The sequence below is a fragment of the Ceratotherium simum genome, chromosome 2 (assembly GCF_057802395.1).
Source record: "Ceratotherium simum simum isolate JZ-2026a chromosome 2, ASM5780239v1, whole genome shotgun sequence".
Classification (NCBI taxonomy): Eukaryota; Metazoa; Chordata; class Mammalia; order Perissodactyla; family Rhinocerotidae; genus Ceratotherium; species Ceratotherium simum.
In genome coordinates, this window is record NC_141901.1 from 98,974,044 (window position 1) to 99,000,495 (window position 26,452).

General features: G+C 43.0%; 1 protein-coding gene across 1 annotated transcript in view; it reads right to left on the bottom strand.

Moving 5' to 3' along the window:
- NFIA (nuclear factor I A) overlaps positions 1-26,452 on the bottom strand; it is a 353,376-nt gene that overhangs the window by 98,697 nt on the left and 228,227 nt on the right. Inside the window, exon 4 of the mRNA XM_087417277.1 lies at positions 22,795-22,869. Coding sequence (XP_087273403.1) covers positions 22,795-22,869 — 75 coding nt within the window. The remainder of the gene's footprint in view (positions 1-22,794; positions 22,870-26,452) is intronic.

Sequence of the window (26,452 nt, forward strand, 5' to 3'; positions counted from 1 at the left end):
TTTGAATTTATACAGTAAGTTTATCCAAAATAATTGGTAATGAACTCTGACCTCAAAAGAGGTTGTCAATGAAAATTGTCTACACCAGAAAGACATATTTTTTCCTGATGTACCTTTCATCTTTTCTCTTTTTGAAATGGTAAATTGTCACCAAGGTTGCAACATTCTGGATGCTTTTAACAAAAATACTTCCAGTTTTGGTATGAAACTTTTCTAGAATGACCAGCTGAAACCTTCTCTGGGCTTTTCTAACTTCATCTGATCATGTAGAGTCCACTCGTCTGTATTTTGGAATTAGATCTGCAAATTCATCCTTCTCGGCCACCCATTCCCAATTTCTTGTGATGAGAAATATGTGATTTCTCCTTACTCTGAAGCACCTCAGCACCCTGCTACACCTTTACTCTAATCTTCATCCACTTTCCAATTTAACGCAGGTCCTGAGCCATAGCTTTTGTAAATAAAGCTTCCGGGAACACAGCCACACCCGCTCATTTACGGCCTGTCTGTTTCCACACTATGACAGCAGAGACGAGCAGCTGCAACGGAGACCATGTGGCTCCCGAAGCAGAAAATCTGTATAGAAGCATTTGCCGTCTGAGTTACGGGATTGTTAAGGATAATTCTGACTCTATGTGATTTTCAGAGCTGACCTTTGTGTGAGACCTAATTCCCTGTATTTTTTATGTCCTGGAGCCTCTAGATACTTTGTTTATAGCAGTAGCTTAATAAATATTTTTTAATGAATAAATAACATCTATCAATCTTATAAAACAACTGTATAAAATTGGTGGTGCAACTATATTAGTGCAAATAATCTCTTCTTTTGAAAGATTATGCAAAAGTGGGAGCAACAGATGCATATATTACTATATTGAGGCAATGGTTTGAGAGTTAAGCCCATATAAATGGATATATAAATAAATTAAATAGAGGCTAATATCCATAAAAAGAAAGGATAATTAGGAATCTCACAAACCAGGGACTTGCATTCTTTCAACACATGAGTACTGAGTCTGCTACTGCCAAGAACTGTGCTGGGTGAGGAAGGCACTTGGATGGAAGACCCTAAAACAGCTCTGGATGGTGAGGCTGGCAGGTTAATTTCCATACAGTCTGATAAGTCCTTTGCTAGAGTTATTTCCTGACAGGGCCTCAGAGAAGGGGGTACCTAACCCCGCTGAGGATAAGGGGTCAAGGGAGTAAAAGGGCCTCAGAAAACGTGATGTCTGGAAGAATGTTAGAAAGACAAGCAGGAATCACTCAGCAGAGACGGAACAGCATTTACAAGGTAAGAGAACAGCAAATGTACACTGGATTTCTGATAACTTGGTACGATGTAGTACACCATACACGGGGAAAGGTAGAGTTAAGGTCAGGCCATGAAGGGTCTGTAGGTTTCTTGAAGGAACATGAATTTGAGTCCAGCAGACTCCCAAGTTTATAAGCAATTAAAGCACGTACCACAGTCCACTACAACTGGGGACTGCTGGGTTATACTGCCAGCATCTCATACGATTCCTGACATGGGGAGGCAGGCAGTAAGCACCAGTCAAATGCAAGTGACTGTTGTCAAAGGAGAACCAACAAAGTGTGGGAATGCTACCATCAAATTTGCATCTCTAACCCAGAAAGGTCACCCTGTCCTGAGGGTAGGCAGGGGTGGGGGCGCAGCTGAAGAATATGATGAGAAAACCAGAGAGGTCATGGAGTCACTGAAACAAGACCAGTGGGAGTGTGGTCTAAACTCAAGGAATGGAAAGGAAGAGCCTGATGTAAGGCATATTAGGGTTAGGATCAGGAAATTGGGCTGACTTCCTGAGTGCAGTAATAGTGGAAGAGGGGAGCATGGAGTGAGTCCCAGGATTACTGCTGGAGAAACCGGGTAAACCGTGGTGCCATAATAAAACTATGGAATCAAGGAACCGTATGGCGGGATACAGTAATTTCTAAGAATAAAGTCAGGTGTCTGATTAATAGCAATGGCTAAACCATAATCATAACTGTCATTATATGAAAACAGTCACCACTAAGAATTGGAAAACCCTGAAATTCACATATACTTTTTGAAATTCAAACACATCTCTCAATGACAGGCTTTAATGGAGGAAGGGCCTTTACTTAGTTCAAAAATGAATGGTTAGGCTTGACAATAAGTGTAAACAGAGCTCTAGTTAATAATTTTGCTAGTCATTCCCTAATTTGCTTCCCATATTAAATTTATGTACATAATTTCCCCTTTTATTTCCTAATATTTTATGTATGAAATAGGCCATGGAGGAGGGAGGAGATGACTCAATGGGGGCCTGGACTGGCCATCATCCCTGTTAGCAACCTGGCATCTAACAGGTGCTTATTAACATTTGTGCCCTCACAGAGCTTAGAGATGCACGCCTCTTCTTAACTAAAGAAGTGGGATAAGGCTGGTCAGCGTTGGTGTCTGCATTTAGATTTTCTTCACAAGTTTCAGGATGGGGTTGAGTCCTCAGCTGGATGGAGAAGCTGCTTCATTCCTGAGCTCAAGGAAACAGCACAAGCCCCACTCCCTCACTTTCGGCAGGAAAGACAGAGCAAGGTGTGAGTGAAACGGACAGGGCTGGACTGAGAGGAGAAGCCTGGGGCCCTCAACCTACTGGTGGACACCCAGCCGTGCTTACACTGAACACTTTATCTACCTCGTTCCACCTGTGAAAAACGTCATTTACCTTGACGATCTTTTTAGAGTGTTACAGGAGCTGGAATAGATGAAGGAAGAAAAGTACATGCGTAAATATGGTGTGCCCACCTCAGTCTTAACCTCAGAGAGATTAGGAAAATGGTTAAGCCCACAGAAATGTGCTTAACCACCCGCACGTTTACTTCCTGGGGACACTGAGTGGCTGTATTTGTCACCTAGTAAATAGCGTCAGGTGGCCTGGCAGCCTTGGAACACTTCCCAGGTGTCTACTGGACATCTGGTGACTAACTTTAAGGCTTGACAAACTGGTTATGTGTGTCCTGAGCTTTATAAGATCACTAAATTTCTGAAATGAGAATGGGTTTCACAAGCTGGGTTGAGTAATCCTACTTAAGTGCAGACCCAGACTCTGCCTGCTTCACAAGCCTGGGGAGGAAACACCGGCACCGTGTGTGCGTCACAAGAAGGGCGATAATCTGCATGGATTCTGAGACGGCCAAAGAGAATGCCTGCGCCTGCAGGGAGGGTCACCATCAGCGTTCCCACCCACGGGGTCGGCATTCCAGGCCTCTAATCTGGAATCTGACAGGTAACTAAGAACTCGGGAGGCAGCTTTCGGCAGACTTTTCTGAGTCCCTCAGGAGCCACAATGTGATAAGCATTTTATTACACCTAACTTAATCCTAACACAACCTTTTTAGGAAAGGGCATTTCCAGATGAGGAGAACTAAGCCCTGGAACGAGGTTAAGTCACTTGCCCTGGAGAATGGAAAGGCAAGAAGGAGGAAGAGCGAGGATTAAATTCAAGGATGCCTGGTCGGAAGTCTGTGCTTTTCCTATCACACCACCTTGCTCTCATATATAATATGTGCCTTAAACCTGAGATGATAAAAAGGTATATAGTGTCTCTGTTCTCACAAGGTTTACAGCCTGAGAGAATGATAAAATAATACCTGAATACCTAATGCAACGCTAAATGTGTTAAATCTCATAGGAGAAATGCAAACGACGTGTCAGGAAAGTTCAAAGGAGTAATAGATCACGTTGGCTGGTGGGATTCAAAAAAGGGTTGATTCCAGGAAGAGTCGGCACTTCAGCTGAGCCTTCAAGGACAGCTAGGATTTAAAGAGGCAGAGAAGGAGACAGGCCAGTGTTTCTAGGCAAATGCCAGAGCCTGTGCACAGGTTTGGAGGTAGGAAGTGAAGTGAGGGATCCGTGGGATCCATGACCGTTCCTGAGGAGGGAGTGATAACTGTTGAACCTGAGGAACGTTGATATCACAACAGCATCGGAACGCACGAAACGGGACTAAGACACTGGAGGTGGGGAAATCAGTGGGCTGATCAGGAGTCCTGATAAGAAGGAACGGAGGCCTAAATGATGCTGTGAAAACAGAACTGTCACGATGGATATCTGTCACCTCTTCCAGGATAGTAAACAGGCATAAAAGACACGCTTCCAATTGTGCAGTAGGTAACAGCATAAATAAGCAAACGATCATATTATTCTAACAAATATAAAATATCAAAAAGACGTATATGACAAAATGCACTTCTTAGCTAATAATGGTATTTGGTCCTTTTTGCAAATTAGGAAACTAAACATGTCAAGGGTCAAGTGACTTGCCCAGTGTCTGCCTGGGAGGTCATGCCGGGCGTCTGAAGCTCCCAGCTGACCGCCTTCCAGTGCGTGACCAAGATTACGGAGCCACTGCCCATCACACACGGGCACGACCAGACTGGACCAACCACAGCACTTCCTGTCTGCTCCACACATCGCGGAACCCGATTTTGCCCCATTTGTCCTCAACCATAGGCTTGATCATTCTTTCATTATCTCATACCCACAATCTTCCACCCAGCCAGACTGCGTGCACTTTGAGCACTGTAAAGAGAGACACCCAGGGCACAGATAAAGTGCCGGTCTCGGCCACGGTCTGGAGTCCTAGCCCTGCCAACCACCACCTGCGTAACTTGGATCTCATAATTCTAATAATAATTATGATAGAAAAGAAAACTCGCCACCACTGCTATGGCCATCACCATGACAAAAAGAAGGACTAACATCTATTCCACATTCTTTCTGGGCCGGACGTTGGGCTAAGAGCACCAGGCACATCATCCCATTTAGCCCTCACACCACCACTAGGAAGAACTGCCGCACGAACAGGCTGAGTAACTCTCCGAGGTCATGAGGTCACAGGGTTATACCATGTGCCATTTAGTCCCACACAGCCGACAGCCTCTTTTGTGTTCCTAAACAGCTCACCACAGTTTTGTACACACAATTGATGGTCAATGAATATGCTCTGAATTAAAGAGAGTAATCATTACCCTCTCCATTTACCACCCCCCCAATTTTAAGCAATGCAAAATGAAACTCAGAAATCCATAAATAGACATAAGTAGTGAACACTGCCTCCTCAACTTTCTTCAGCAGTACTGCAATTACTCTAACCTGAAATATTTGTGGATTTTGTTCCACTGAGGAGTTTTCCTCAAAAGGTTAACTTTTGGGAATTATCCCTTCAGAAGTTATTCCTCAGTCATGCATCCCCTGCCCCCTTCTTTCCTGTCATGAGTAGAATGTAGTCTTTGTGTCATTTCTTAATCAATGGTTTGCTATTAAGGAACCATTATAGTAACACAGACTGTTGGAAGAAGGGGTCACTTTAGTAGCCAGCCCTCTTGATGACCTGCTATTCTGCACACACGAGGAGCTGGAGAAGGGTGCAGTTACTGAACTTCTGCCATCCACCAGAGAAAATCTGCTCAGGCTTGCAATGAAAGAAAGAATGATGGGGGAAAAAAAAATCGTCCAAATTTTCAAGCTACTCTGCCTGGGAGATGACAGTGTACTGAGTTTACAACGTGTTCTGCAGGAATCAGTGGGGAGTACTGACGGAATGACTAGTGCAGCCAGCCCACTGAATGGCCCCCTTCCTCTGAGAGACTGTATTCCACAGAATTCAACAAACCATCATGGAGCGCTTCTTTTTTTTTTTTTTTTTTTTTTTTTAATTTTTTGTTTATTGCAGTAACATTGGTTTATAACATTGTAAAAATTTCAGGTGTACATCATTGTACTTCTATTTCTGCATGGACTACATCATGTTCACCACCAAAATACTAATTACAACCCATCACCACACACATGTACCGAATTATCCCTTTCACCCTCCTCCCTCCCCCCTTCCCCTCTGGTAACCACCAATCCAATCTCTGTCCCTATGTATTTGTTTATTGTTGTTATTATCTACTACTTAATGAAGGAAATCATACGGTATTTGACCTTCTCCCTCTGACTTATTTCACTTTGCATTATACCCTCAATGTCCATCCATGTTGTCACAAATGGCTGGATTTCGTCGTTTCTTATGGCCGAGTAGTATTCCATTGTGTATATATACCACAGCTTCTTTATCCATTCGTCCCTTGATGGGCACTTAGGTTGCTTCCAAGTCTTGGCTATCGTGAATAAGGCTGCAATGAACACAGGGGTGCATGTACCTTTACAAATTGGTGTTTTCAAGTTCTTTGGATAAATACCCAACAGTGGAATAGCTGGATCATATGGTAGTTCTATCGTTGATTTTTGAGGAATCTCCATACTGTTTTCCATAGTGGCTGCACCAGTTTGCACTCCCACCAGCAGTGTATGAGAGTTCCCTTCTCTCCACATCCTCTCCAACACATGTTGTTTCCTGTCTTGTTAATTATAGCCATTCTGACGGGCGTGAGGTGATATCTCATTGTAGTTTTGATTTGCATTTCCCTGATAATTAGTGATTTTGAACATCTTTTCATGTGTCTGTTGGCCATCTGTATATCTTCTTTGGAGAAATGTCTGTTCAGGTCTTTTGCCCATTTTTTAATTGGGTTGGTAGTTTTTTTGTTGTTGAGATGCATGAGTTCTTTATATATTTTGGAGATTAAGCCCTTATCAGATGTATGGTTTGCAAATATCTTCTCCCAATTGTTAGGTTGTCTTTTCGTTTTGTTGATGGTTTCCTTTGCTGTGCAGAAGCTTTTTAGTTTGATGTAGTCCCATTTATTTTTTCTATTGTTTCTCTTGCCCGGTCAGATGTGGTGTTTGAAAAGATGTTGCTAAGACCGATGTCGAAGAGCGTACTGCCTATGTTTTCTTCTAGAACTTTCACAGTTTCAGGTCTTACATTCAAGTCTTTAATCCATTTGGAGTTAATTTTTGTGTATGGTGTAAGGTAAGGATCTACTTTCATTTTTTTGCATATGGCTATCCAGTTTTCCCAACACCATTTGTTGAAGAGACTTTCTTTTCCCCATTGTATGTTCTTGGCTCCTTTGTCAAAGATTAGCTGTCCATAGATGTGTGGGTTTATTTCTGGGCTTTCGATTCTATTCCATTGATCTGTTTGTCTGTTTTTGTGCCAGTACCATGCTGTTTTGGTTACTATAGCTTTGTAGTATATTTTGAAATCAGGGAGTGTGATACCTCCAGCTTTGTTCTTTTTTCTCAGGATTCCTTTAGCTATTCGGGGTCTTTTGTTGTTCCATATAAATTTTAGAATTCTTTGTTCTATTTCTGTGAAAAATGTTGTTGGAACTTTGATAGGGATTGCATTGAATCTATAGATGGCTTTAGGAAGTATGGACATCTTAACTATGTTAATTCTTCCAATCCAAGAGCACGGAATATCTTTCCATTTCTTTGTATCTTCTTCAATTTCTTTCAGCAATGTTTTATAGTTTTCAGTGTACAGATCTTTCACCTCTTTGGTTAAGTTTATTCCTAGGTATTTAATTCTTTTTGTTGCAATTGTAAATGGGATGGTATTCTTAATTTCTCTTTCTGCTACTTCGTTGTTAGTGTACAGAAATGCAACTCATTTTTGTATGTTGATTTTGTATCCTGCAACTTTACCATATTCGTTTATTACTTCTAAAAGTTTTCTGGTGGATTCTTTAGGGTTTTCTATATATAAAATCATGTCATCTGCAAATAGTGACAGTTTCACTTCTTCCTTTCCAATTTGGATCCCTTTTATTTCTTTCTCTTGCCTGATTGCTCTGGCTAGGACTTCCAATACCATGTTAAATAGGAGTGGTGACAGTGGGCATCCTTGTCTGGTTCCCGTTCTTAGAGGGATAGCTTTCAGTTTTTCACCATTGAGGATGATATTAGCTGTGGGTTTCTCATATATGGTCTTTATTATGTTGAGGTACTTTCCTTCTATACCCATTTTATTCAGAATTTTTATCATAAATGGATGCTGGATCTTGTCGAATGCTTTCTCTGCATCTATTGAGATGATCATGTGATTTTTGTTCTTCATTTTATTAATGTGGTGTATTACGTTGATTGATTTGCGAATGTTAAACCATCCCTGCATACCTGGAATAAATCCCACTTGATCATGGTGTATAATCTTTTTAACGTATTGTTGTATGCGATTTGCTAGTATTTTGTTGAGGATTTTTGCATCGATGTTCATCAGTGATATTGGCCTGTAATTTTCTTTTTTTGTGTTGTCCTTGTCTGGTTTTGGTATCAGGGTAACGTCAGCTTCGTAGAATGAGTTAGGGAGCTCCCCCCCCCCTCAGTTTTTTGGAAGAGTTTGAGAAGGATAGGTATTAAGTCTTCTTTGAATGTTGGTAGAATTCACCAGGGAAGCCGTCTGGTCCTGGACTTTTATTTTTGGGGAGGTTTTTGATTACTGTTTCGATCTCCTTACTGGTGATTGGTCTATTCAAATTCTCTACTTCTTCTTGATCCAGTTTGGGAAGGTTGTATGATTCTAAGAATTTATCCATTTCTTCCAGATTGTCGAATTGGTTGGCATATAGTTTTTCATAGTATTCTCTTATAATCTTTTGTATTTCTGAGGTGTCTGTTGTAACCTCTCCTCTTTCATTTCTGATTTTACTTATTTGTGCCTTCTCTCTTTTTTTCTTGGTGAGTCTAGCTAAAGGTTTGTCTATTTTGTTGATCTTTTCAAAGAACCAGCTCTTGGTTTTATTAATTTTTCTATTGTTTTTGGTCTCCATTTCATTTATTTCTGCTCTGATTTTTATTATTTCCCTTCTTCTACTGATTTTGGGCTTTGTTTGTTCTTCTTTTTCCAGTTCCTTTAGGTGCATTGTTAGATTGTTTATTTGAGATTTTTCTTGTTTATTGAGATAGGCCTGTATTGCTATAAACTTCCCTCTTAGAACCGCTTTTGCTGTATCCCATAAATTCTGGCATGTCGTATTTTCATTTTCATTTGTCTCCAGGTACTTTTTGATTTCTTCTTTGATTTCTTCGTTAACCCAGTCGTTCAGTAGCATTTTGTTTAATCTCCATGTATTTGTGGCTTTTCTGATTTTCTTCCTATAGTTGATTTCTAGTTTCATACCGTTGTGGTCAGAAAAGATGCTTGGTATTATTTCAATCTTCTTAAATTTATGGAGACTTGTTTTGTGGCCTAATATGTGATCAATCCTGGAGAATGTTCCATGTGCATTTGAAAAGAACGTGTATTCTTCGGTTTTTGGATGGAATGCTCTGTATATATCTACTAGGTCCATCTGTTCTAGTGTGTCGTTTAAGGCCAATGTTTCCTTATTGATCTTCTGTTTGGATGATCTATCCGTTGGTGTAAGTGGAGTGTTAAAGTCCCCTACTATTATTGTGTTACTATTTCTCTTTTTATGTCTGTTAATAATTGCTTTATATATTTAGGTGCACCTACATTGGGTGCGTAGATATTTACAAGTGTTATATCCTCTTGTTGGATTGTTCCCTTGATCATTATGTAATGTCCTTCTTTGTCTCTTTTTACAGTTTTTGTTTTAAAGTCTATTTTGTCTGATATGAGTACTGCTACCCCAGCTTTCTTTTCATTGCCATTTGCGTGGAGTATCTTTTTCCATCCCTTCACTTTCAGTTTGTGAGTGTCTTTAGGTCTGAAGTGTGTCTCTTGTATGCAGCATATCTATGGGTCTTGTTTTTTTATCCAGTCAGCCACCGTATGCCTTTTAATTGGAGCATTTAGTCGATTGACGTTTAAAGTAGCTATTGATAAGTATGTACTTACTGCCATTTTTTAACTTTTTTTTTTTTTTTCCCCTCAGTGTTTTAGTAGTCCTTCTCTGTTCCTTACTTCTTCTATACAGAATTGATGGTCACTTTAGTTTGACCTCTGTCTGAAAGCTGTACTCTTTAACTCCCCTCCTCCCTCCTTTTATGTTTTTGATATCATATCTAACCTCTTTTTTGTGCATTTGTATCCATTACGCTCTAATCGTGGAAATAGATAATTTTTCCTATTTGTGGTCTTCTCTTTTCCCCTTAAATCAGTCCCTTTAACATTTCTTGTAACACTGGTTTCTTGGTGACAAACTCCTTTAATTTTTGCTTATCTGGGAAAATTTTGAACTCTCCTTCCATTTTGAACGATAACCTTGCTGGGTAGAGTATTCTTGGCTGTAAGTTTTTTCCTTTTAGCACTTTAAATATATCGTGCCATTCTCTTCTAGCCTGTAAGGTTTCTGCTGAGAAGTCAGCTGATAGCCTTATGGGGTTTCCTTTGTATGTAACTTGACATTCTCTTGCCGCTTTTAGGATTCTCTCTTTATCTTTAATTCTGGACATTTTGATTATGATGTGTCTTGGTGTGGGCCTCTTTGGGTTTATCTTGTTTGGGGCTCTCTGTGCCTCCTGTACCTGGATGTCTGTTTCCTTCCTTAGGTTAGGGAAGTTTTCATCTATTATTTCTTGAAATAGATTCTCTGCCCCCTTGTCTCGCTCTTCTCCTTCCGGGACACCTATAACACGGATGTTAGTGCGCTTGATGTTGTCCCAGAGGTCCCTTAGACTGTCCTCACTCTTTTTAATTCTTTTCTCTTTTACCTGTTCAGCTTGGGTAATTTCTTCTAGTCTTTCTTCCAGCTCACAGATCCGTTCTTCTGTATCCTCTACTCTGCTTTTGAGTCCCTCTAATGAATTTTTCATTTCCAGTATTGTATTCTTCATTTCTGATTGGTTCTTTTTTATATCTTCCATTTCTTTGTTGACATTCTCACTGAGTTCATCTATTCTTCTCCCCAGATCAGTGAGCATCCTTAACACTCTTAGTTTGAACTCTCTGTCGGGTAGGTTGCTCATTTCTGTTTCACTTAGTTCCTTTTCTGGGGTTTTGTCCTGTTCCCTTACTTGGAATGTATTCTTTTGCCTCCTCATTTTGCCTCTTTCCCTGTGCTTGTGTCTACGTATTAGGTAGGTCAGCTACGTCTCCTGCTCTTGGATAGGTGACCTTATGTAAGTGATGCCTTAGGAGGCTTCCAGTGTGCTTCCCTCAGTTCTCAATGTTCTAGGGGTGGCCCCTATGTGGGCTACGTGTGTCCTTCTATTGTGGCCTATTAGCTCTCCCTATAGGCTCCCAGGGAGGCTGAGTTATGCTCCTGGCCAGCTGTTGTAATGCTCAGCTGCTTGTAGTTGTTGTGGGCCCTTCAGTCTCTTTATCAGGTGTGGGGAGCCCCAGCACAGTTGGCTGTAAGTTCTAATACCACATTTGTGTTGCAGTATTTCTTTTAAGGGAGTAGGCCCCCAGTGTGGCAGGTTGTTAGGCTCAGGGCCTTACAATTGCTGTAAACCTCTAGCCTATTAGGTCTCTTGTCAGCTCTCTGAGGATTGCAGCTGGGTGGGGCTGCCCTCAGGCACAGGAGCACCCAATCGTTTCAGGCTTTGGAAGGTGGGGCAAACCCCCTATGTGGGTCTTTGAGAAGCACAAGTCTTCTGCAGCTGACAAGCCCTGTTGCCCACAGGTCCACACACACAGTCAACACAGTCCTGCCCCGTGTGAGCGCCCCGACCTCCCCAAGCGGACCCAGTCTCTCCACGGCGGGAGGCCCACACACTCCGCCACCGCCCCACACTCTCCACCCGCTCCTTGTGCACATCCTGCCCCGCTCAAGTCAGCTCAGTTGCCAGGCTGCAGAGAATCCAGTCACCAATCTATGCAGGCCCACACGTTGCCTGAGGGCTTGTTGTTGGGTGGGGCCAGTCTCTAGGGTGGGCTGCCTGCCCTGGCTGAGCTGGATTAAATCGGTGCTCTAGCGGGTGGGGCAGACCCTGGGCTAGCAGGCCTCAGGGAGAACTCCAATGGCGTCTGTGTCAGCACGCTCACACCAGGCCACAAAAATGGCCGCCGCCAATGTCCCAGTCCCTGGAGCGGTCTCACCCCTCACCGAGATGCACTCAGGGCCTATTAGGTGAGTCTCTTGTCACCGAAGCACTGTGTACCTTTCTGGTGATTTTAGGATGCTTTCTGGAACCGGTGAGTTTGTGCGCGGGCCCTTTAAGAGCCAGTTTTAGTTTCTTTGTGAACCGGGTTTTCTGGGGGTGCTACCCAATGCTTTAGTAGCAGGCAAAGTCAGATATTATGCCACTGGTGTCGATTGTGCTGGGTCCACAAAATGCCCACAGCGTGGGCGCTCCCCGGCTCAGGGCCCCGCGCCTCCAGGGAGGCTGCGTACCTGTGAGCTGCTCCCGGCGGCCGTGACGCTGGCGGCTTGTGAAGGCGGCGTTTTTCCTCTCCAGAAGGGAGTCTCTGCCTCTTCTACCCCAGTTAGGATTGTCCGTTGTTGCAGGAGTTCCTCTTATCCAGTTTTCAGTTCTGTCTCAGGGGTAATTTTTCCACAAGTAGTTGTAAATTGGCTGTGTCCACGGGAGGAGGTGAGTTCAGAGTCTGCCTACGCCGCCATCTTGACTCCCCATGGAGCGCTTCTAATGTGCCAGGCGCTGTTCCGGATGCTGGAGATCCATCGCGGACAAGGTACACAAAAATCCCTGCCCTCATGGCGTTTACATTTCAGTGATTAAGAATCTCTTCCTCAAATTTGCCTGGCTACTAAACAATATGGTATAATGACCAATAAGCATCCCCCCAACAGGATTATCAGATTTAGCACTCAATTTCTAACTTATAAAGTAACTATTTTCTCTCCAGATTCCATAATCCAATGTACACTGAGACTTGGGAACGTGCACTTTAAGACAGGGTGTGGGTGGGGGGGTATTCCAACAACAGTACACGGTTCTACGGGCCCAGGACAACTTCGTGTTGTTTTGCATTCTAGTGGCCAAGATCTTGCAAGAGAGTCCATGTCACCCACACAAAAGGAGTGAACATGGGAAAATACTCGTTCTTCTTTCCATCAAAGGCACAGCTGTAAACGCACAATGCTATGAATACTCAAGCAAATCTGGAATCATCGTTAAAGGGAATTAACTTGGAAAGTAATTTATAGCAAGAAAATTCAACTCCTTTATCTTCCTTTTACCATAATATGCTTCCTGAACACTGCCTATAAGAGAGCGCTTTTAGAAAGAAAAAAATAAGTATAGTAAAATTAACTCATTTTATCAATTTGTGCTTTCCTGACTGTGGCTACGAGGGACTGTAAAACTGATGAATTTGCATGGAGAAAGACACCAGCGTCAGTAATTTGTGTAAGAGGTAACAGGACATCGCCTGCTATAATTCAGACACCCTGCAGATAGCAGAGTGAGCAGTTCTGGGTTAGGAAACGACTATGCTGCAGTCAGTCTGACATGAACGGAGATCAATCACAAAGGCAACTTCTCTGCAGCTTCTATGCCACAGTCTTCAGCAGCTCCTTTGCCAAGCAGATTTCTGGTCTGTAAACCATGTGCTGATCTTTTTCTATCCTTCCTTTCTAAACGGCCTGACCAAAAGCACGCCAGGAGTATGGCTTTCCAGAATGGAACATAAAAGAATGGCACTGAACTAAAACAAGGATTTCCCTCTCTGTGCAAGTGAACTTCCCTGCTATTATAAGATTTAAGCAATGCTTTTTGTGAAATGTAGTATTAGGTGCCGAAAGCCAGCAGAATGTTTTAAGCCCATCAAAGGCATCTGCTGATGCAGAGCACCGTTTTCACAATCCATGTTTTGTGCACATAAGTTAAGAAATATGTGTGTTTGTGGTGGCAGAAGATGTAAATAGGGGAATTTCTATGTCTTAAAAAAGTTTTCCTCTTACTAAAATAGGGCCAATTCACTGATACTCTCTTCCCTCCTCACTCTGAATCATGAAGACAGTTTATCTTTGATAGATAATTATCGTGAGTTCCATTTGTAAATTAAGTGTATTCAGCTACTCTACTGCCATAAAGCTCAGTCTTGAATCTCAAGAAACTTAGAAATCTGCTCTACAAAGGAAGAAACTGTCTCCTACTTCTTTCTGTATTCCCCTCAGCACACAGTGCAGGATGCTTCATATATTACACATGCAACAAATGTTTACTGAACTGAACTAAAATTACATGACCTTGTTAATGAAAAATAGCTAAGAACTAATATTTATCAAGCATTTATTATGTGCCAGGCTGATCTGTTAGGTCTTTTACCTGAATTATCTCATTTCATCCTTGCAGTATCCCAATGCGACATGTATTTGTATTATTCTCATTTACAAATGAGAAAAGTAACTGTAAGGTTAAGCAACATGATCAAGATCACACAACAGCTAAGTGGCAGAGCAGGGATCTGAATCCAGATCTCCCCAGATATCTGCCCAAGGAAACATAGCGAAGACCAAGATTTCTAGTCTCCCGTCTTTCATTCGCCATCAATTACTGGCGGATGAATTCAACAAGATCTAAATAAAAGAATAATTATCACTTAACTGGCAAAACTTCTGCCTCATTGTCCTCCTTCTCACCTCTTATGTTTAGAGCTGTGGGCGTCAGCCTGAGCCTCCCTGGATGGAGGGCCTAACACGTGGTCTAGCAGAGTGATGCATGGCAGACCAGCAATGCTGGCTCATCTCCTGCACTAATGGCTTCTGCCTTTGGGACTGAAACTGACTTTCTGCCCCTCAGAGTACCATCCTGCCTCAGCGTTTGGCTGAGGTCAGGTGTGGTACCTGTTTAGTATCTGATACAGCCTCAGCCATGGGATGAAGTCTCCTGTGACAGGAGACAGATTTGATGGCCTAAGGGGTGTCTTCACCACAATGATCTATAAACCAGGGAAGGGCTTCTAGACAAGCCCTTTAACCAAGAGTGCACAGGGACTCTCTGACCATTAGCTATTATAAGGAAACCAAACTATCAACAGTCCCATCTCAACAAGCTACAAATCCAGCTGTCTACAGTAAGAGTTCTCAATATTTTCACCAAGAACTGTTTGTTTCTTTTTTTTCCTCTTCCATCTATTGAAAAATCCTGGATGTTACTATGCACACATATCAGTCATATACTGGATTAACTCAGTTCCAGTATGTGACCCAACGCATGGCTTTGCTTAGTGTGGACTCTACCCACCTCATCCAGACGTGCCTACAGCATCACCAACAACAGTCTCTCTCATTGGGAAGAATGAGCTGGGATGACTAGGATGATACCTTCCAGCCCAAATCTCAGTACCTGTGGTCTTACGGTGGGGTGATATAGGAGTTCTGGAAATCCCCAAATGCCTTGTAGTTCCCCAATGGTACCTACTGGATACGAATAACTGCTCTTAAAACAACTGAGACTTCCGAGTGCATAAATGAAGGTGTACTAAAAACCACACTGTCACCAGCGACCTCCAGCAACTCCTGTTACCCAAAGAGAATGTTTACGTGTACCACGTAAGAGAAAGCAAAATTTTCAAATACTATAGAACTAAGTACTACTTTAAAAAACTCCAATAAAAATAACCCAAGTGTGGCTATCCACTTCAACAGATGTTAATGTGTCAGTGCTAGATTGAGAATTTAAAAACACCTTGTTATCCATTAGATACCCTGGAAGAGAAATTCCCAGAATAATGCAGAAGCATAGGCTTTGGCTGAAATGTCGAGGAATGAGAATTTTCTGGCTTCCTAAAGCAGATGAATTACATCTAGTATTGGCATGCTCTTATTCTATCAGAATATTAACTCTGAAGGGGTCACTAGAATGGTCCTTCTAATAAACTGACTTTTAGAATATGAATCCTAAAATCTGTCCTTAATTTATACACGCGCACACACATTTTTAATAAATCTGCTGGTCATGTGGTCAGCTCAAGGATCAGCTCTGAGCACAGAGTGACGGATCAGGGACACGGGCTCCGTTCAATAACAACCACAGTACCCACCATCGTTGAGCATCTACTGTATGCCAGACACTGGATACGCTCTCACTTCATCCTCAAGACACTTCGGAGAGGAATTACTATTTCTAACATTAAGACATAGGCCCAGCACAAAGTTGGCATTTAATAAATATTTGTTGATTGAATAAATGATTGTTACCTATGAGAAGAACACAGCTGAGAGGGGTTAAATGTTGCCCAAAGCCACAAAGTTAATAAGTGGCAGCACCAAATCTCCAACTCTGTATCCTGGACTATTTTATGATACCATGCTGCCATCCTGCATACAGATTTTATATAACATTATACATAGGAAGCATACCAACAAATTACCTAGAAAAGATGAGAAATAGATGAATGTACAAACAGAGATCATGATAACAAATTAGTATGTACATCAAGGTGTTCTGTGTTCTGCTTCTTCCTGAGCCAATTCTTTACAATAAGAATGTTCATAGATTGGTAAATTTAGCAGGAAGTCCAGCTAAGAACAGAGAACAGAGGCCCCTAAATCCTGCCCTGAGAACTCTCCCTGCCAGCCCTGGCCAGGAAGGCTGCAGGAGGGTGAGTGCAGAACGACTGGACCTTCACTCACAGTGCTGACCGATGGACCTGCTGACGTCAGAAGCTTGCTCTTCCCAGCTTTAATCTCAGCTGACGTGGTGATCATAACCCCACTGCCGGGCACACCTCAGGCGAGGCACACGCACATGTCAACTTGCATGTGAGGCCGGGGAGGCCTCTCACTTCATGAGGAGAGTGGGCTGGGCCCCCATACTGTGGCTGGGCCCCAGAAGGAAGAGCAGCTTGACGAAAACGTCTGTTGCTGCCAGTCCACTGCATTTGCTGCCCACTTTACTGCCCAAATATGCATCCCAAACATGGCAAGAAAATCAAAAGAAAAAAAATTATACAACAAAACATCCTTCTGAACTAATTCAATTTCAGTATTTGTTTTGAAAATTTATTGAATTATAATAGAGGAAACCTACTAAATTAAGCCAGCCAGACTGATATTTTTCTTCCGATGAGTATGGCCGTATTTATTATTTTATCTCTCTATGAGGGGTTGATCAAAAGTAGAAAATGAAACATTCCCAACGTCATAATATATTCAGAGTAAGGTGGCTTAGATAGGCAAAATGAAAAAAATATATAGGGCCAAGCTGTATTTTCTATTCCATAACTTAATAGATTTTCTTTAAAAACTGCATTTTGGAGCTAGGCATTACGATTTTTTAAAGGGACGCCCACTCTTCTGCTGCACAGCGTACCCTCACTCTGGAAGAGGTGCCACTGACTTTACAGACAGAAAATGTGTGATGTTCACTTCAGAACTACCAGTGGAGCCTGCTATTGACCATCTAATTATGCCGAGTTCCATTTATAAACATAGCCAACCACTAAGTTTATGGAGACTTTCTGTGCTGCTTTAATAGGATATTGATCGAGAGCGCGGTCTGAGAAGACCGCCATTGGATTGTGTGATGGCAGACGAGAGGCAAGGTCACAGCCGCTGCTCACACTCAGGCTGCAGTGTGTTTTTATTATAATCTTTTTGTTTCTTCCTTGAAATGCTCAAGCCCCAATAGATTCTTTTGAAAGAAGAGCTTGCTTAAGAATATAACCTATTTTAAAAATTAATTTCCATGCAATGATCACAGCTATCGTGTTACTTAACAGGAGAACCAACAGGCCACTTGTTCAGAAGAGCAAGTTTCAGATCTATTTCGCTTTAACAAAGATCTAAAATCCTGCACCTCTTTAAAGGCACCCCAAAGGGCTAGATATCTGTCTGAATCTCTTACCCTATACCAGCTTCCTCAGGAGTCCTTATGTGCAGGAACATCTCATCATTTTCAAGTTTGGGCTTGTTCCTATCAAAGAGCTGCATATTCTGACTGTGCCTGGGAGCAGAGTTAATTCTGCTGTGGTTCCATCATGTCAGGTTAGGATGCTGCCAACAGTTCTTACTGAATTGCTGGCCAGAAAACCCAAGTGTATGGATACGGGTCCTCAAAGACCCACGAGGACCCACAGACCTAAAAAAAGTCAAAAACGAACTGTAGTTTGCCTCCTGATGAGGATTCCTGTGTGAGTCAGCGTGCGCACATCTCTGAGGCAGGAAACAGCCACTAGGGTGCCACCTTATGCCAGGCTGCGCAGACGCCAGGCTCCTCACACTCCCTCCACCCACCACAGCTCGGGAATCCTGCAGCACCAGCCGCCCAGCCTCGAGGCAGAGCCAGGACAATTCAGCTGCTGGATTTTAACAGATTCTGCAGCCACGCAACAGGAACCAACATCAGTCTGGGTAACTAAGCGGTTTTCACACCCAGAGACTCCAAGGCTGGCCACAGAGGACTGAGAACCCTGGCTTTTCAAAATTCTAGGGCCGTGAAGTCATCCCGCCACGAAGCTTACTTAACCCTTGCAGCCAGCTCACACAAACCACTGCTGGAAAATGAGAACCCACCAGGCCAGAGTCACAATGGCCTGTGTGTATTTGTGGTTTTCCTCTTTCTCAGTGAAGTATTTAAGGTTTCAGAGTCACTCCACCAACTTCAAGTAAAATAGTGAGCACTTTAGAAGGAAATGGGCAGGAGTAGTGGATTTTTCGGGAGGATTTTCTAAGTTCATACCAGGCAGGATATTTGACAGCCTCAAAGCCCACACTTTGAGGAAAACACTGGTGCAAAATAAACAAGAGTGGGTGCTGGCAGAGAGAGCTATCTAAGAGCATCACTTAGCAGCTAGTCAAGTGGGCTCTCCTTGTAGCAACTTCATGGGAAAGAGACCCATCTGAAAATGCTTCCAGAAGGCTTTGTTTGAAAATGCAGCATCATGTAAGAACCATCTCAACAGATGGTTCCTGACTCTTTCCTCCCAGGATCATGCTAAAACAATTTCAGTGATTCTGACCACACTGTTAGCACTTGTAAACCACCCCCCACCAAAGCAGAGGAGACTTCTCTCTTTCTCTCTGGCACAGTGTCTAGTAGTCTATACTCCCCCTCCCTCCCGGAACAAAGCAATAAATAACTAGAACAACTTTCATATGGTCCTATCACAAGGGGAAGAGGCAGGAAGAGAACAAATATACATTTTCTTTCATACTACAGTATTTTCTTCACTGCAAAGAGAAACAAGACTCTCCTTTCCTGCCTTTCGTGGACTCTAGATAATGCAAAAAATTAAAAGGCAGGCAGGCAAAAAGGGTGAGAGGGACCTAGTGGGAGACTGCAGCCGCCCCGCCGCCCCCCATTCCAACAGCCCCGTGCATCTCATCAGTATAATTTCATGTCGAGCAACCTGGCTGCCTGACCCTCCTTGCCTCTGCGCATGTGAGGCTATGCCACTGCTTTCTCTCGGTGTCTCTGCCATGGCCACCCTGTAGTAACACGTGGTCAACAACAAACTTAGCAGGTAGTGAGTTCAGTGAATACTCCTGAGGACAAGCTGAAGTAGCACCTCCCTCCTCCATTAAATTCAAAAGGAGGAAAACTAAAAACAGAAACTAACTGGAAACCTGGGGAAAGTAACTATTTACATTAGCAAATTTAAAAACTGAATACTAAAGATCCAGAAAGAGGGAAGATTTTCAAGCTAAGGCCACCATTAGCATGAAATTTCCAGGCCACATATGTGGTCATAATCAGGTGTGATTGGGGTTCCGGGTGGGGTTGGGATAGATAAGAGAAGGTTAAGAAGAAACGCCGAGGCCATGAAAATACCCAGGTAAAAGGCACAACTACAGACAGAGCTCACAGATCCCTGGTTGGGGTGGGGGGATGAGCAGGCAGAGCACAGGGGATGTTTAGGGCAGTGAACCTACTCCATATGATACTATAATGGTGGACACATGTCACTACACATTGTCCAAACCCACAGAATATACAGCACTGAGAGTGAACCCTAATGTAAACCACGGAGTCTAGTTAATAACGTGTCAATATCAGCACATCAACTGTAACAATAGACCACACTAACAACAGATGTTAATAATAGGGGAGACTGTATGGGAGAGTATATTGAAATTCTGTACTTTCTGTTAACCTGAAACTGTAAACCTAAAACTGCTCTAAAAAATAAAGGGTCTTCATTTAAAAACATCATACCTGAAAACAGATCCAGTGAAAAAAATTTTAATTAAGTATTTTACTTGTTTTGGTTTACATGAATATAGGTTTAACCTTTTTTTAAATGCACAAATTAATAAACTAAACGTTTACCAACTCTAACACAAAATGGTTATTCAATAAAAGCACAGAATCACTGGACTCTGCTTAGTTCTATAATGGAGGTTTAGGAGAGGTCACAACAAAAGTGTCTACAGTCAGCTAGCTGAGAACAGCAAAGTAAAAAGGCAAGTTTCTTAACCTCTGAGCATCACAATTCCCCTCATCTATAAAAAGGGACAATAGCACAGGGAAGGGAAGCAAAGACTGAGATAACGCTTACAAAGGGCCCAGCACAAAGCCCGGTACGTGGAGTATGCTTGATCGCTGCTCACTACTATCACTGGTCATTTTAGTGCTGCACCATGCTCCTAACAGGGCTAACATCATGTGTTTCATCAAATGTGCCAGTCGGCTTATTTCTATGTCCAGGTTGCAGAATGCACCCCGGCCCCACACATCTGCAGGAAGTGTCCATGCACCTCTCAAACGGAGGGGACAGTGCTATAAGGAATGGGGAAGGACTTCACCTCCGTTGTGCGGCTTGAGTGCTAAGTCTTCCAGGAGGGTGAGTGAGTGAGCAGACACAAGCTGGGGGTCCTCACCCCAGCAGCCCAGGCAACCTTGAGATATACAACCTGAGAAACCCGGATTCAAGATCCACAAGGGGGAGGGGTCTGGAGGGCAGTTTGGCCTGAAGCCATGGTTTAGCTGACACAGCCCAGTCCCACTCTTGCCAAACAGTTTCCGTCAGCACGAGGCCATGTGTGAGCGAGTCCTAGAGCGATTACACAGCAGTGTGCAGAATCGAAAAGCATTCAGGAGCCGAAGGACGCTCATGACACCAGGCATCAGCAACACAACCCCTAAATGGGGACAGGAAACAAAACCAGGTCCCTCTGCAAATCCCATCTGCAGACCGGCCACACCCTCTGGCAGTCTTGACTTGGCAACCGAGCCGTCAGGGACTGAAGGGAGGTCTGATCTAGCTTGGAGCTGATAAGCCAGGGGATATGAGACCTTAAAGGGACATAGGGAAAGTAGAAGAAGGACGAGATGCTGGGGACGGTTCTGAGCAGCGTGGGCCTTCTAGGACGCCCAGGCCCAGGACACCGATGGTCACGAAGACCAAATGTAAGCATTACAGCAGCAGGGTGGAGTCAAGAGGTCTCGTGCTCCAGCCATAGAGTCAAGGGATTTTCTTTTCGCTCTTGAAGGCTGTGTGTAGATCCTAGTAAGGGCTCCAGGGATGGATTTCCCTGTAATGGCACTGGGACAGTTATATTCTGATGTATAGACTCTATATTACTATTAAAATTGCAAGAAAATGTGGGATAGTGATCATTTTTAAAAGTCTTAAAAACTGAAAGAATATATATACACAAATGCATTGTTATTTGTCTATGGCAAATAACTGGCTAGCCAGCTGTGCCAGGGCAGCACACACCCAAGTTACTGAGGCACCTGGTCCCTGCTTCACTGGTCGGTCCTTCGCCACCCCAGCTCACACCCTGCGGCTCCCAACGCCTCCTTCCTTAGGGTTCAGACTCCCCACACCAGAACACCCCAGCATCAACCAAGGGTCCCTGACTCTAGAATTCTAACACCCACGCTTCCCTCCCGCTATTTCCCCGTCTGCTCTCACACTGCAGATTCTTCAGGTTCCCTTCAGATTCAGGGCCAGATCACGAGTACAGATTCTAGCTTTACACAGACTTAGCTCAACCATTTACCCATTGTTTGACGTTGGGTAAACCACTTCAACAGACCCGCACTTTAACTCACTTGTAAAAATGCGGGTAATTTCTTATCTGACAAGTTTACTGCAAGGATTAATTTATGCAGCATCCACGTATCCTAGCACAGTGCCCAGCAGACAGTGAGTAGATTCTCCACCTATTCTTCAACCTGCAGATGCCCTGCCCCACCTTGTACCCACTCTCTGGGTTCTTAAGGGTCCTCCAGCTCTAAGAAGTAAGGACAGACAGAATCCGAGCCCGTGCCACCAGGATGGCTTGGCCTGCGTGACCCACCGTCTTGTCATCAGACAGACCGGCTTCCTCGGTCACTCTCGCAAGACCGTGACGCAGTGACTGGGGACCGTATGAACTTGAAAGGAGAGTATCTATGTTTACTCCACCTCATTCCACAAAGGACTTGATGCAGCTTGAAACCAATGTTAACAACGTAAATTTTTATCTACAAGTGGTATTTTGAAGTAGGAGGGGGATAAAAAGTAAAATTTTAGTATTTGGTATTTATCTTTTCCTCTTGTTATTGGGACCTAGAACATCATAGTCATTGTAAATATGCTTTTAAATAAAGACAAAGATGTTTTTGAGGGAAGGCAACAGCGTGAGAGAGAGAGAGAGATGGAGAATCTTATACCTTCTCCTTGGACTCTCCGATTATGTCATAGCAAAAATACAACCAGTGACCCTTCTGATCAATGAACAGGGTGGTGACAGGCACTCTCAATTCACTGATGTTGGCGATTATTGACAAGCTGGTAATGATCTTGCTATATTGTCACTCACGCTGAGGGCATTAGCATTCTTTAAAGGTCAAAAAGAGATTCTTCTAAAATGCAGAATTTCTTAGAAACCAGGGAAACCTCAGTCTCTTTTTAACCAGGTTCACACCATAAACCAGGGAATATGTGAGACACCCAGGATTTCGGTTCTTTAATTTTTCCTGATTTAAATTCTTGGCTGTCACACAAACCACATGGCAAGATTCTTCCAGCGGGTGATGGAAGGGGATCCTGAGAGCTGTGTGTGTCTCTGGGAGGCCGGGCAGCTCTGTCTGAACCGAAGTAACACCATACTCACTCTGCGACACTCTCACCAGCTCCGTCACGCTGAAGACACCTGAGGTGACAAAACTGTCCTGGAAGCCCAAATGTCCTGCAGAACAAAACAGAAGAAGCAGCGTCACAGACAGAAGACATCTGACCACAAAACTCGCAACTCGGTTCCGCTGTGATTAAAAACATGGTGTCTAATTTTATTTCTGCTCCATGTAGAGTCCATGTGGACGCACAGTCCTTCAGTGATGTGGCTGGTTTTTGGTTTGAATCTGAAGGTCACGGAAAGCTATGACACAACAACTAGGTGATTGTTGAAAAGGTTAAAAAAAACTCAACAGGAAGTCTGACACAAAAGATTCTTTAAAACAAATGGTTACCTTGGCTGCCCCCTAAGACCTTCACACTGGGATGGAAACAGCCTACTAAGAATCAACCAGGACGGCCAAATTCCATAGCAGTTTTTAAACGTTATTCTTTAAAGAAACATCTGACTGGGATTAGCTATCCACTCATTCAAATCAAACAAGATTTAAAGACGTTTCCTTCATGTCTAAAAGCACTGCAGGGTGGATCTTAAAAAAGCCAGACCAGCGAAAGCAAACCCCAACCCTTAAAACATGAAAACAAATTCTTCTGAGCACAAACAAAAACTTAGATTTGTTTCAAGAACAAGAACTGTTCTTTCTTTGGTGAGGAAGATTGGCCCTGAGCTAACACCTGTTGCCGATCTTCCTCTTTCTGCTTGAGGAAGATTGGCCCTGAGCTAACCTCTGTGCCCATCTTCCTCTATTTTTCATGTGGGACACCACCACAGCATGGCTGACAACTGGTGTAGGTCTGCACCCAGGATCTGAACCCTCAAACCCCGGGCCGCCAAAGCGGAGCTTGCCAAACTTAACCACTGTGCCACTGGGCCAGCCCCCCGAGAACAAGAGTTTTTTGTGGGTGTTTTTTTTGAGAAAAGATAATAACTCAATGGTTCAAAATGACTTTATCTTTGAATTTTGTATCTGCTTCATTTTTGCTTGATATAATTTCCTTTAAGATGTCGAATATTACATCTATTATCAACTGCTTATTTATTTTTGTGGTATACTCAGGAACATAAAACTTATAAATGGAATACATAATGTATGACATGTCGATTCCCTCTCTGCCTCTAAAGTTTTCTGATTCTGTGGGTCTCAGAGATGGGGGATCTCATGGAGAGACCAGTCTTTAGGGTCAGCATAATCACCTGCTTTAACATTAGGGCCAAGAAGCTGCTGCCCGCTGAAGGGATTTTTAATATAACTGTTCTCTGGAATAAGAAACATACCTTTAAGAAATGCCACATAAGAAAGTAGGCCAATCCGAATATACAACAAACAATCCATAAATAAGATTTATGTTATTGACAAAAGCTAGTTTTGCCCATTACTAAGGGGAAGCAAATTTACCTGTGGCATAGTTTATGCACTATAAATTTGTTAAATGTCATGCACATAAACACATGCAAAAAATTGCCGTGTTTCGGAGGATTATAAACGGACCTACAATTTTTTTTTTCTTTTGGTTACACTGGACTTTTGCATAAGAAAGATTTTTTTTACTGAGATTAAAAAGAAAACTTTCAGTTAATTTTTACATCAAACATACAATCTATTACATTTTAGATAAAACAGCTCTAATTTTTAGGATATGTAATAATCGCAAATTGCTTTTTAAAATAAAATGGCAAAATTTCATTTGAAGAGGTGCTTAAGGAATTTCACTTTTCAAAACAACCCTGCTTAAGGAATTTCACTTTTCAAAACCCGCACCCCAGTATTTGCTGATTTTTATTTGAAAAGCAGCTGAGGTTGTCTCTTGGATTAAGAGAACTGAGAAGTAAAAATAAACAGAAGTTCTCTGACGTGGTCTTGGGAAAACAGACTATGGCATCTCTGTCATTGTGACAACTCGGACATCACAGTCATCCCATAGACCATAACGAAGGAAATCCAACCACGTGCATGTTAAGTGTGACTTAACACTCAATAATAGCAAGGAACTTCATTGGCAAACGGGGAGTCTCGATCTTGCTCTTGCTCATCTCTGCACCGTGTGCAGGCTGATACACGTTTCACCTCCAACCTCTGAAACTCCTTATTTTAAGGACGACTTAACATGAATTTCTGTACAGAGTGAATGTGAACACATGTACTTTAATCCTGCCACTCAAAAAAGCAAGCAATATATTTTGCAAACACGTTCGGCCTGGCACAAGGCGTTGGGAGGGGAACCCTGCCTTCATCCCTTCCGACCATCATCCTGTCCTGATGCTCCTTTTCTTTTGCCCACCTCTCAGACGTTCATGTTCTCCAGGGTTTGTGCTCATCTCTCCTTATACACATATTTCTTCAGTTATTTTCTCTATTTCTACACTATCAGCTTCCGGTCTTGACTGTGGCATTTGTGAAAACCAGAATAATGATAGTTTCCTTCACCACTGTATTAATGCCTGGAACAAAGCAGTTACTAAGTTAATGTTTGTTGAATGAGAGGATGAATGAATCTATAGGCCAATGAGTCTCAAATCTTTATCTTTTGCCAAGATCTTTCTTCTGGGTTCCAAACCTGTAAGACAAAATGTTTATGGGATATTTCTACCCAGATGGCCCACGAGTATCCTCAGACCCAACATGTCCAAAGGCGAGCTCATCTTCTTCTCCTCCAAATCTGTTCTTACTCTTCTGAATTCCCTACTTCAATGAACCATCCACCATTCATTTTGTTTTCTATGTTTTAGGGTCATCCCTGACTCCTGCCTCTTACAAACACCCCATCCAACAGATCCCCATTGATTCCATTTCTTACTATTTCTTGACTCCATGTGTGTCTCCATCTCCCCTACGACTATGGCTCAGGCTCTTCCCAGTTCTCCCCAGCATGATGGGACAGCCTCGTGACTGTGTTCTCTATTCTCTCTAGTCTCAGGTTCTTGGTGGTCCACTCACTACTCTGCAGCCAGAGCTGTCTCACTAACAGGCAAATCTGATGACTCATTTATTTATTCAACAAATATTTACTGAGCACCTACTGTGTGCCAGCCATCATGCTAAGAGTTCAAGATACAGTCCTTACCTTTTTTTTGTTGGGGGGGGAGGATCAGCCCTGTGCTATCATCTGCCAATCTTCCTCTTTTTTTTTTACTGAGGAAGACTGGCCCTGGGCTAACATCCATGCCCATCTTCCTCCACCTTATATGGGACGCCGCCACAGCATGGCTTTGCCAAATGGTGCATTGATGCGCACCTGGGATCCGACCTGGCGAACCCCGGGCCGCCGCAGCGGAGCACACGCACTTAACCGCTTGTGCCACTGGGCCGCCCCCTACAGTCCTTACCTTTAGGGAATTTATAGTCTAGGATTAGAGATAGCTGAAAATGTAAAACGAATTATTTTAAAAATTATAAATGGTATAAATGATATGAAGAAAAGAAATAGGAAAAGCTTTAGAAAGGTGATCAGGGAAGGTTTCTCTTAAGAGCTTGACGTCTGAAAGATACAAAGGAGAAAGCCAGAAAAAGGGAAGGGCTCTTCAGGCAGAGGGATTAGCATGTGCAAAGGCCCTGAGGGAGGAAAGCAAGGCACTGGAGAATCTGAGATAAATCCACATGTTCCTGCAAGAGCCCCACAGAGTTCAGGGGACAATACAA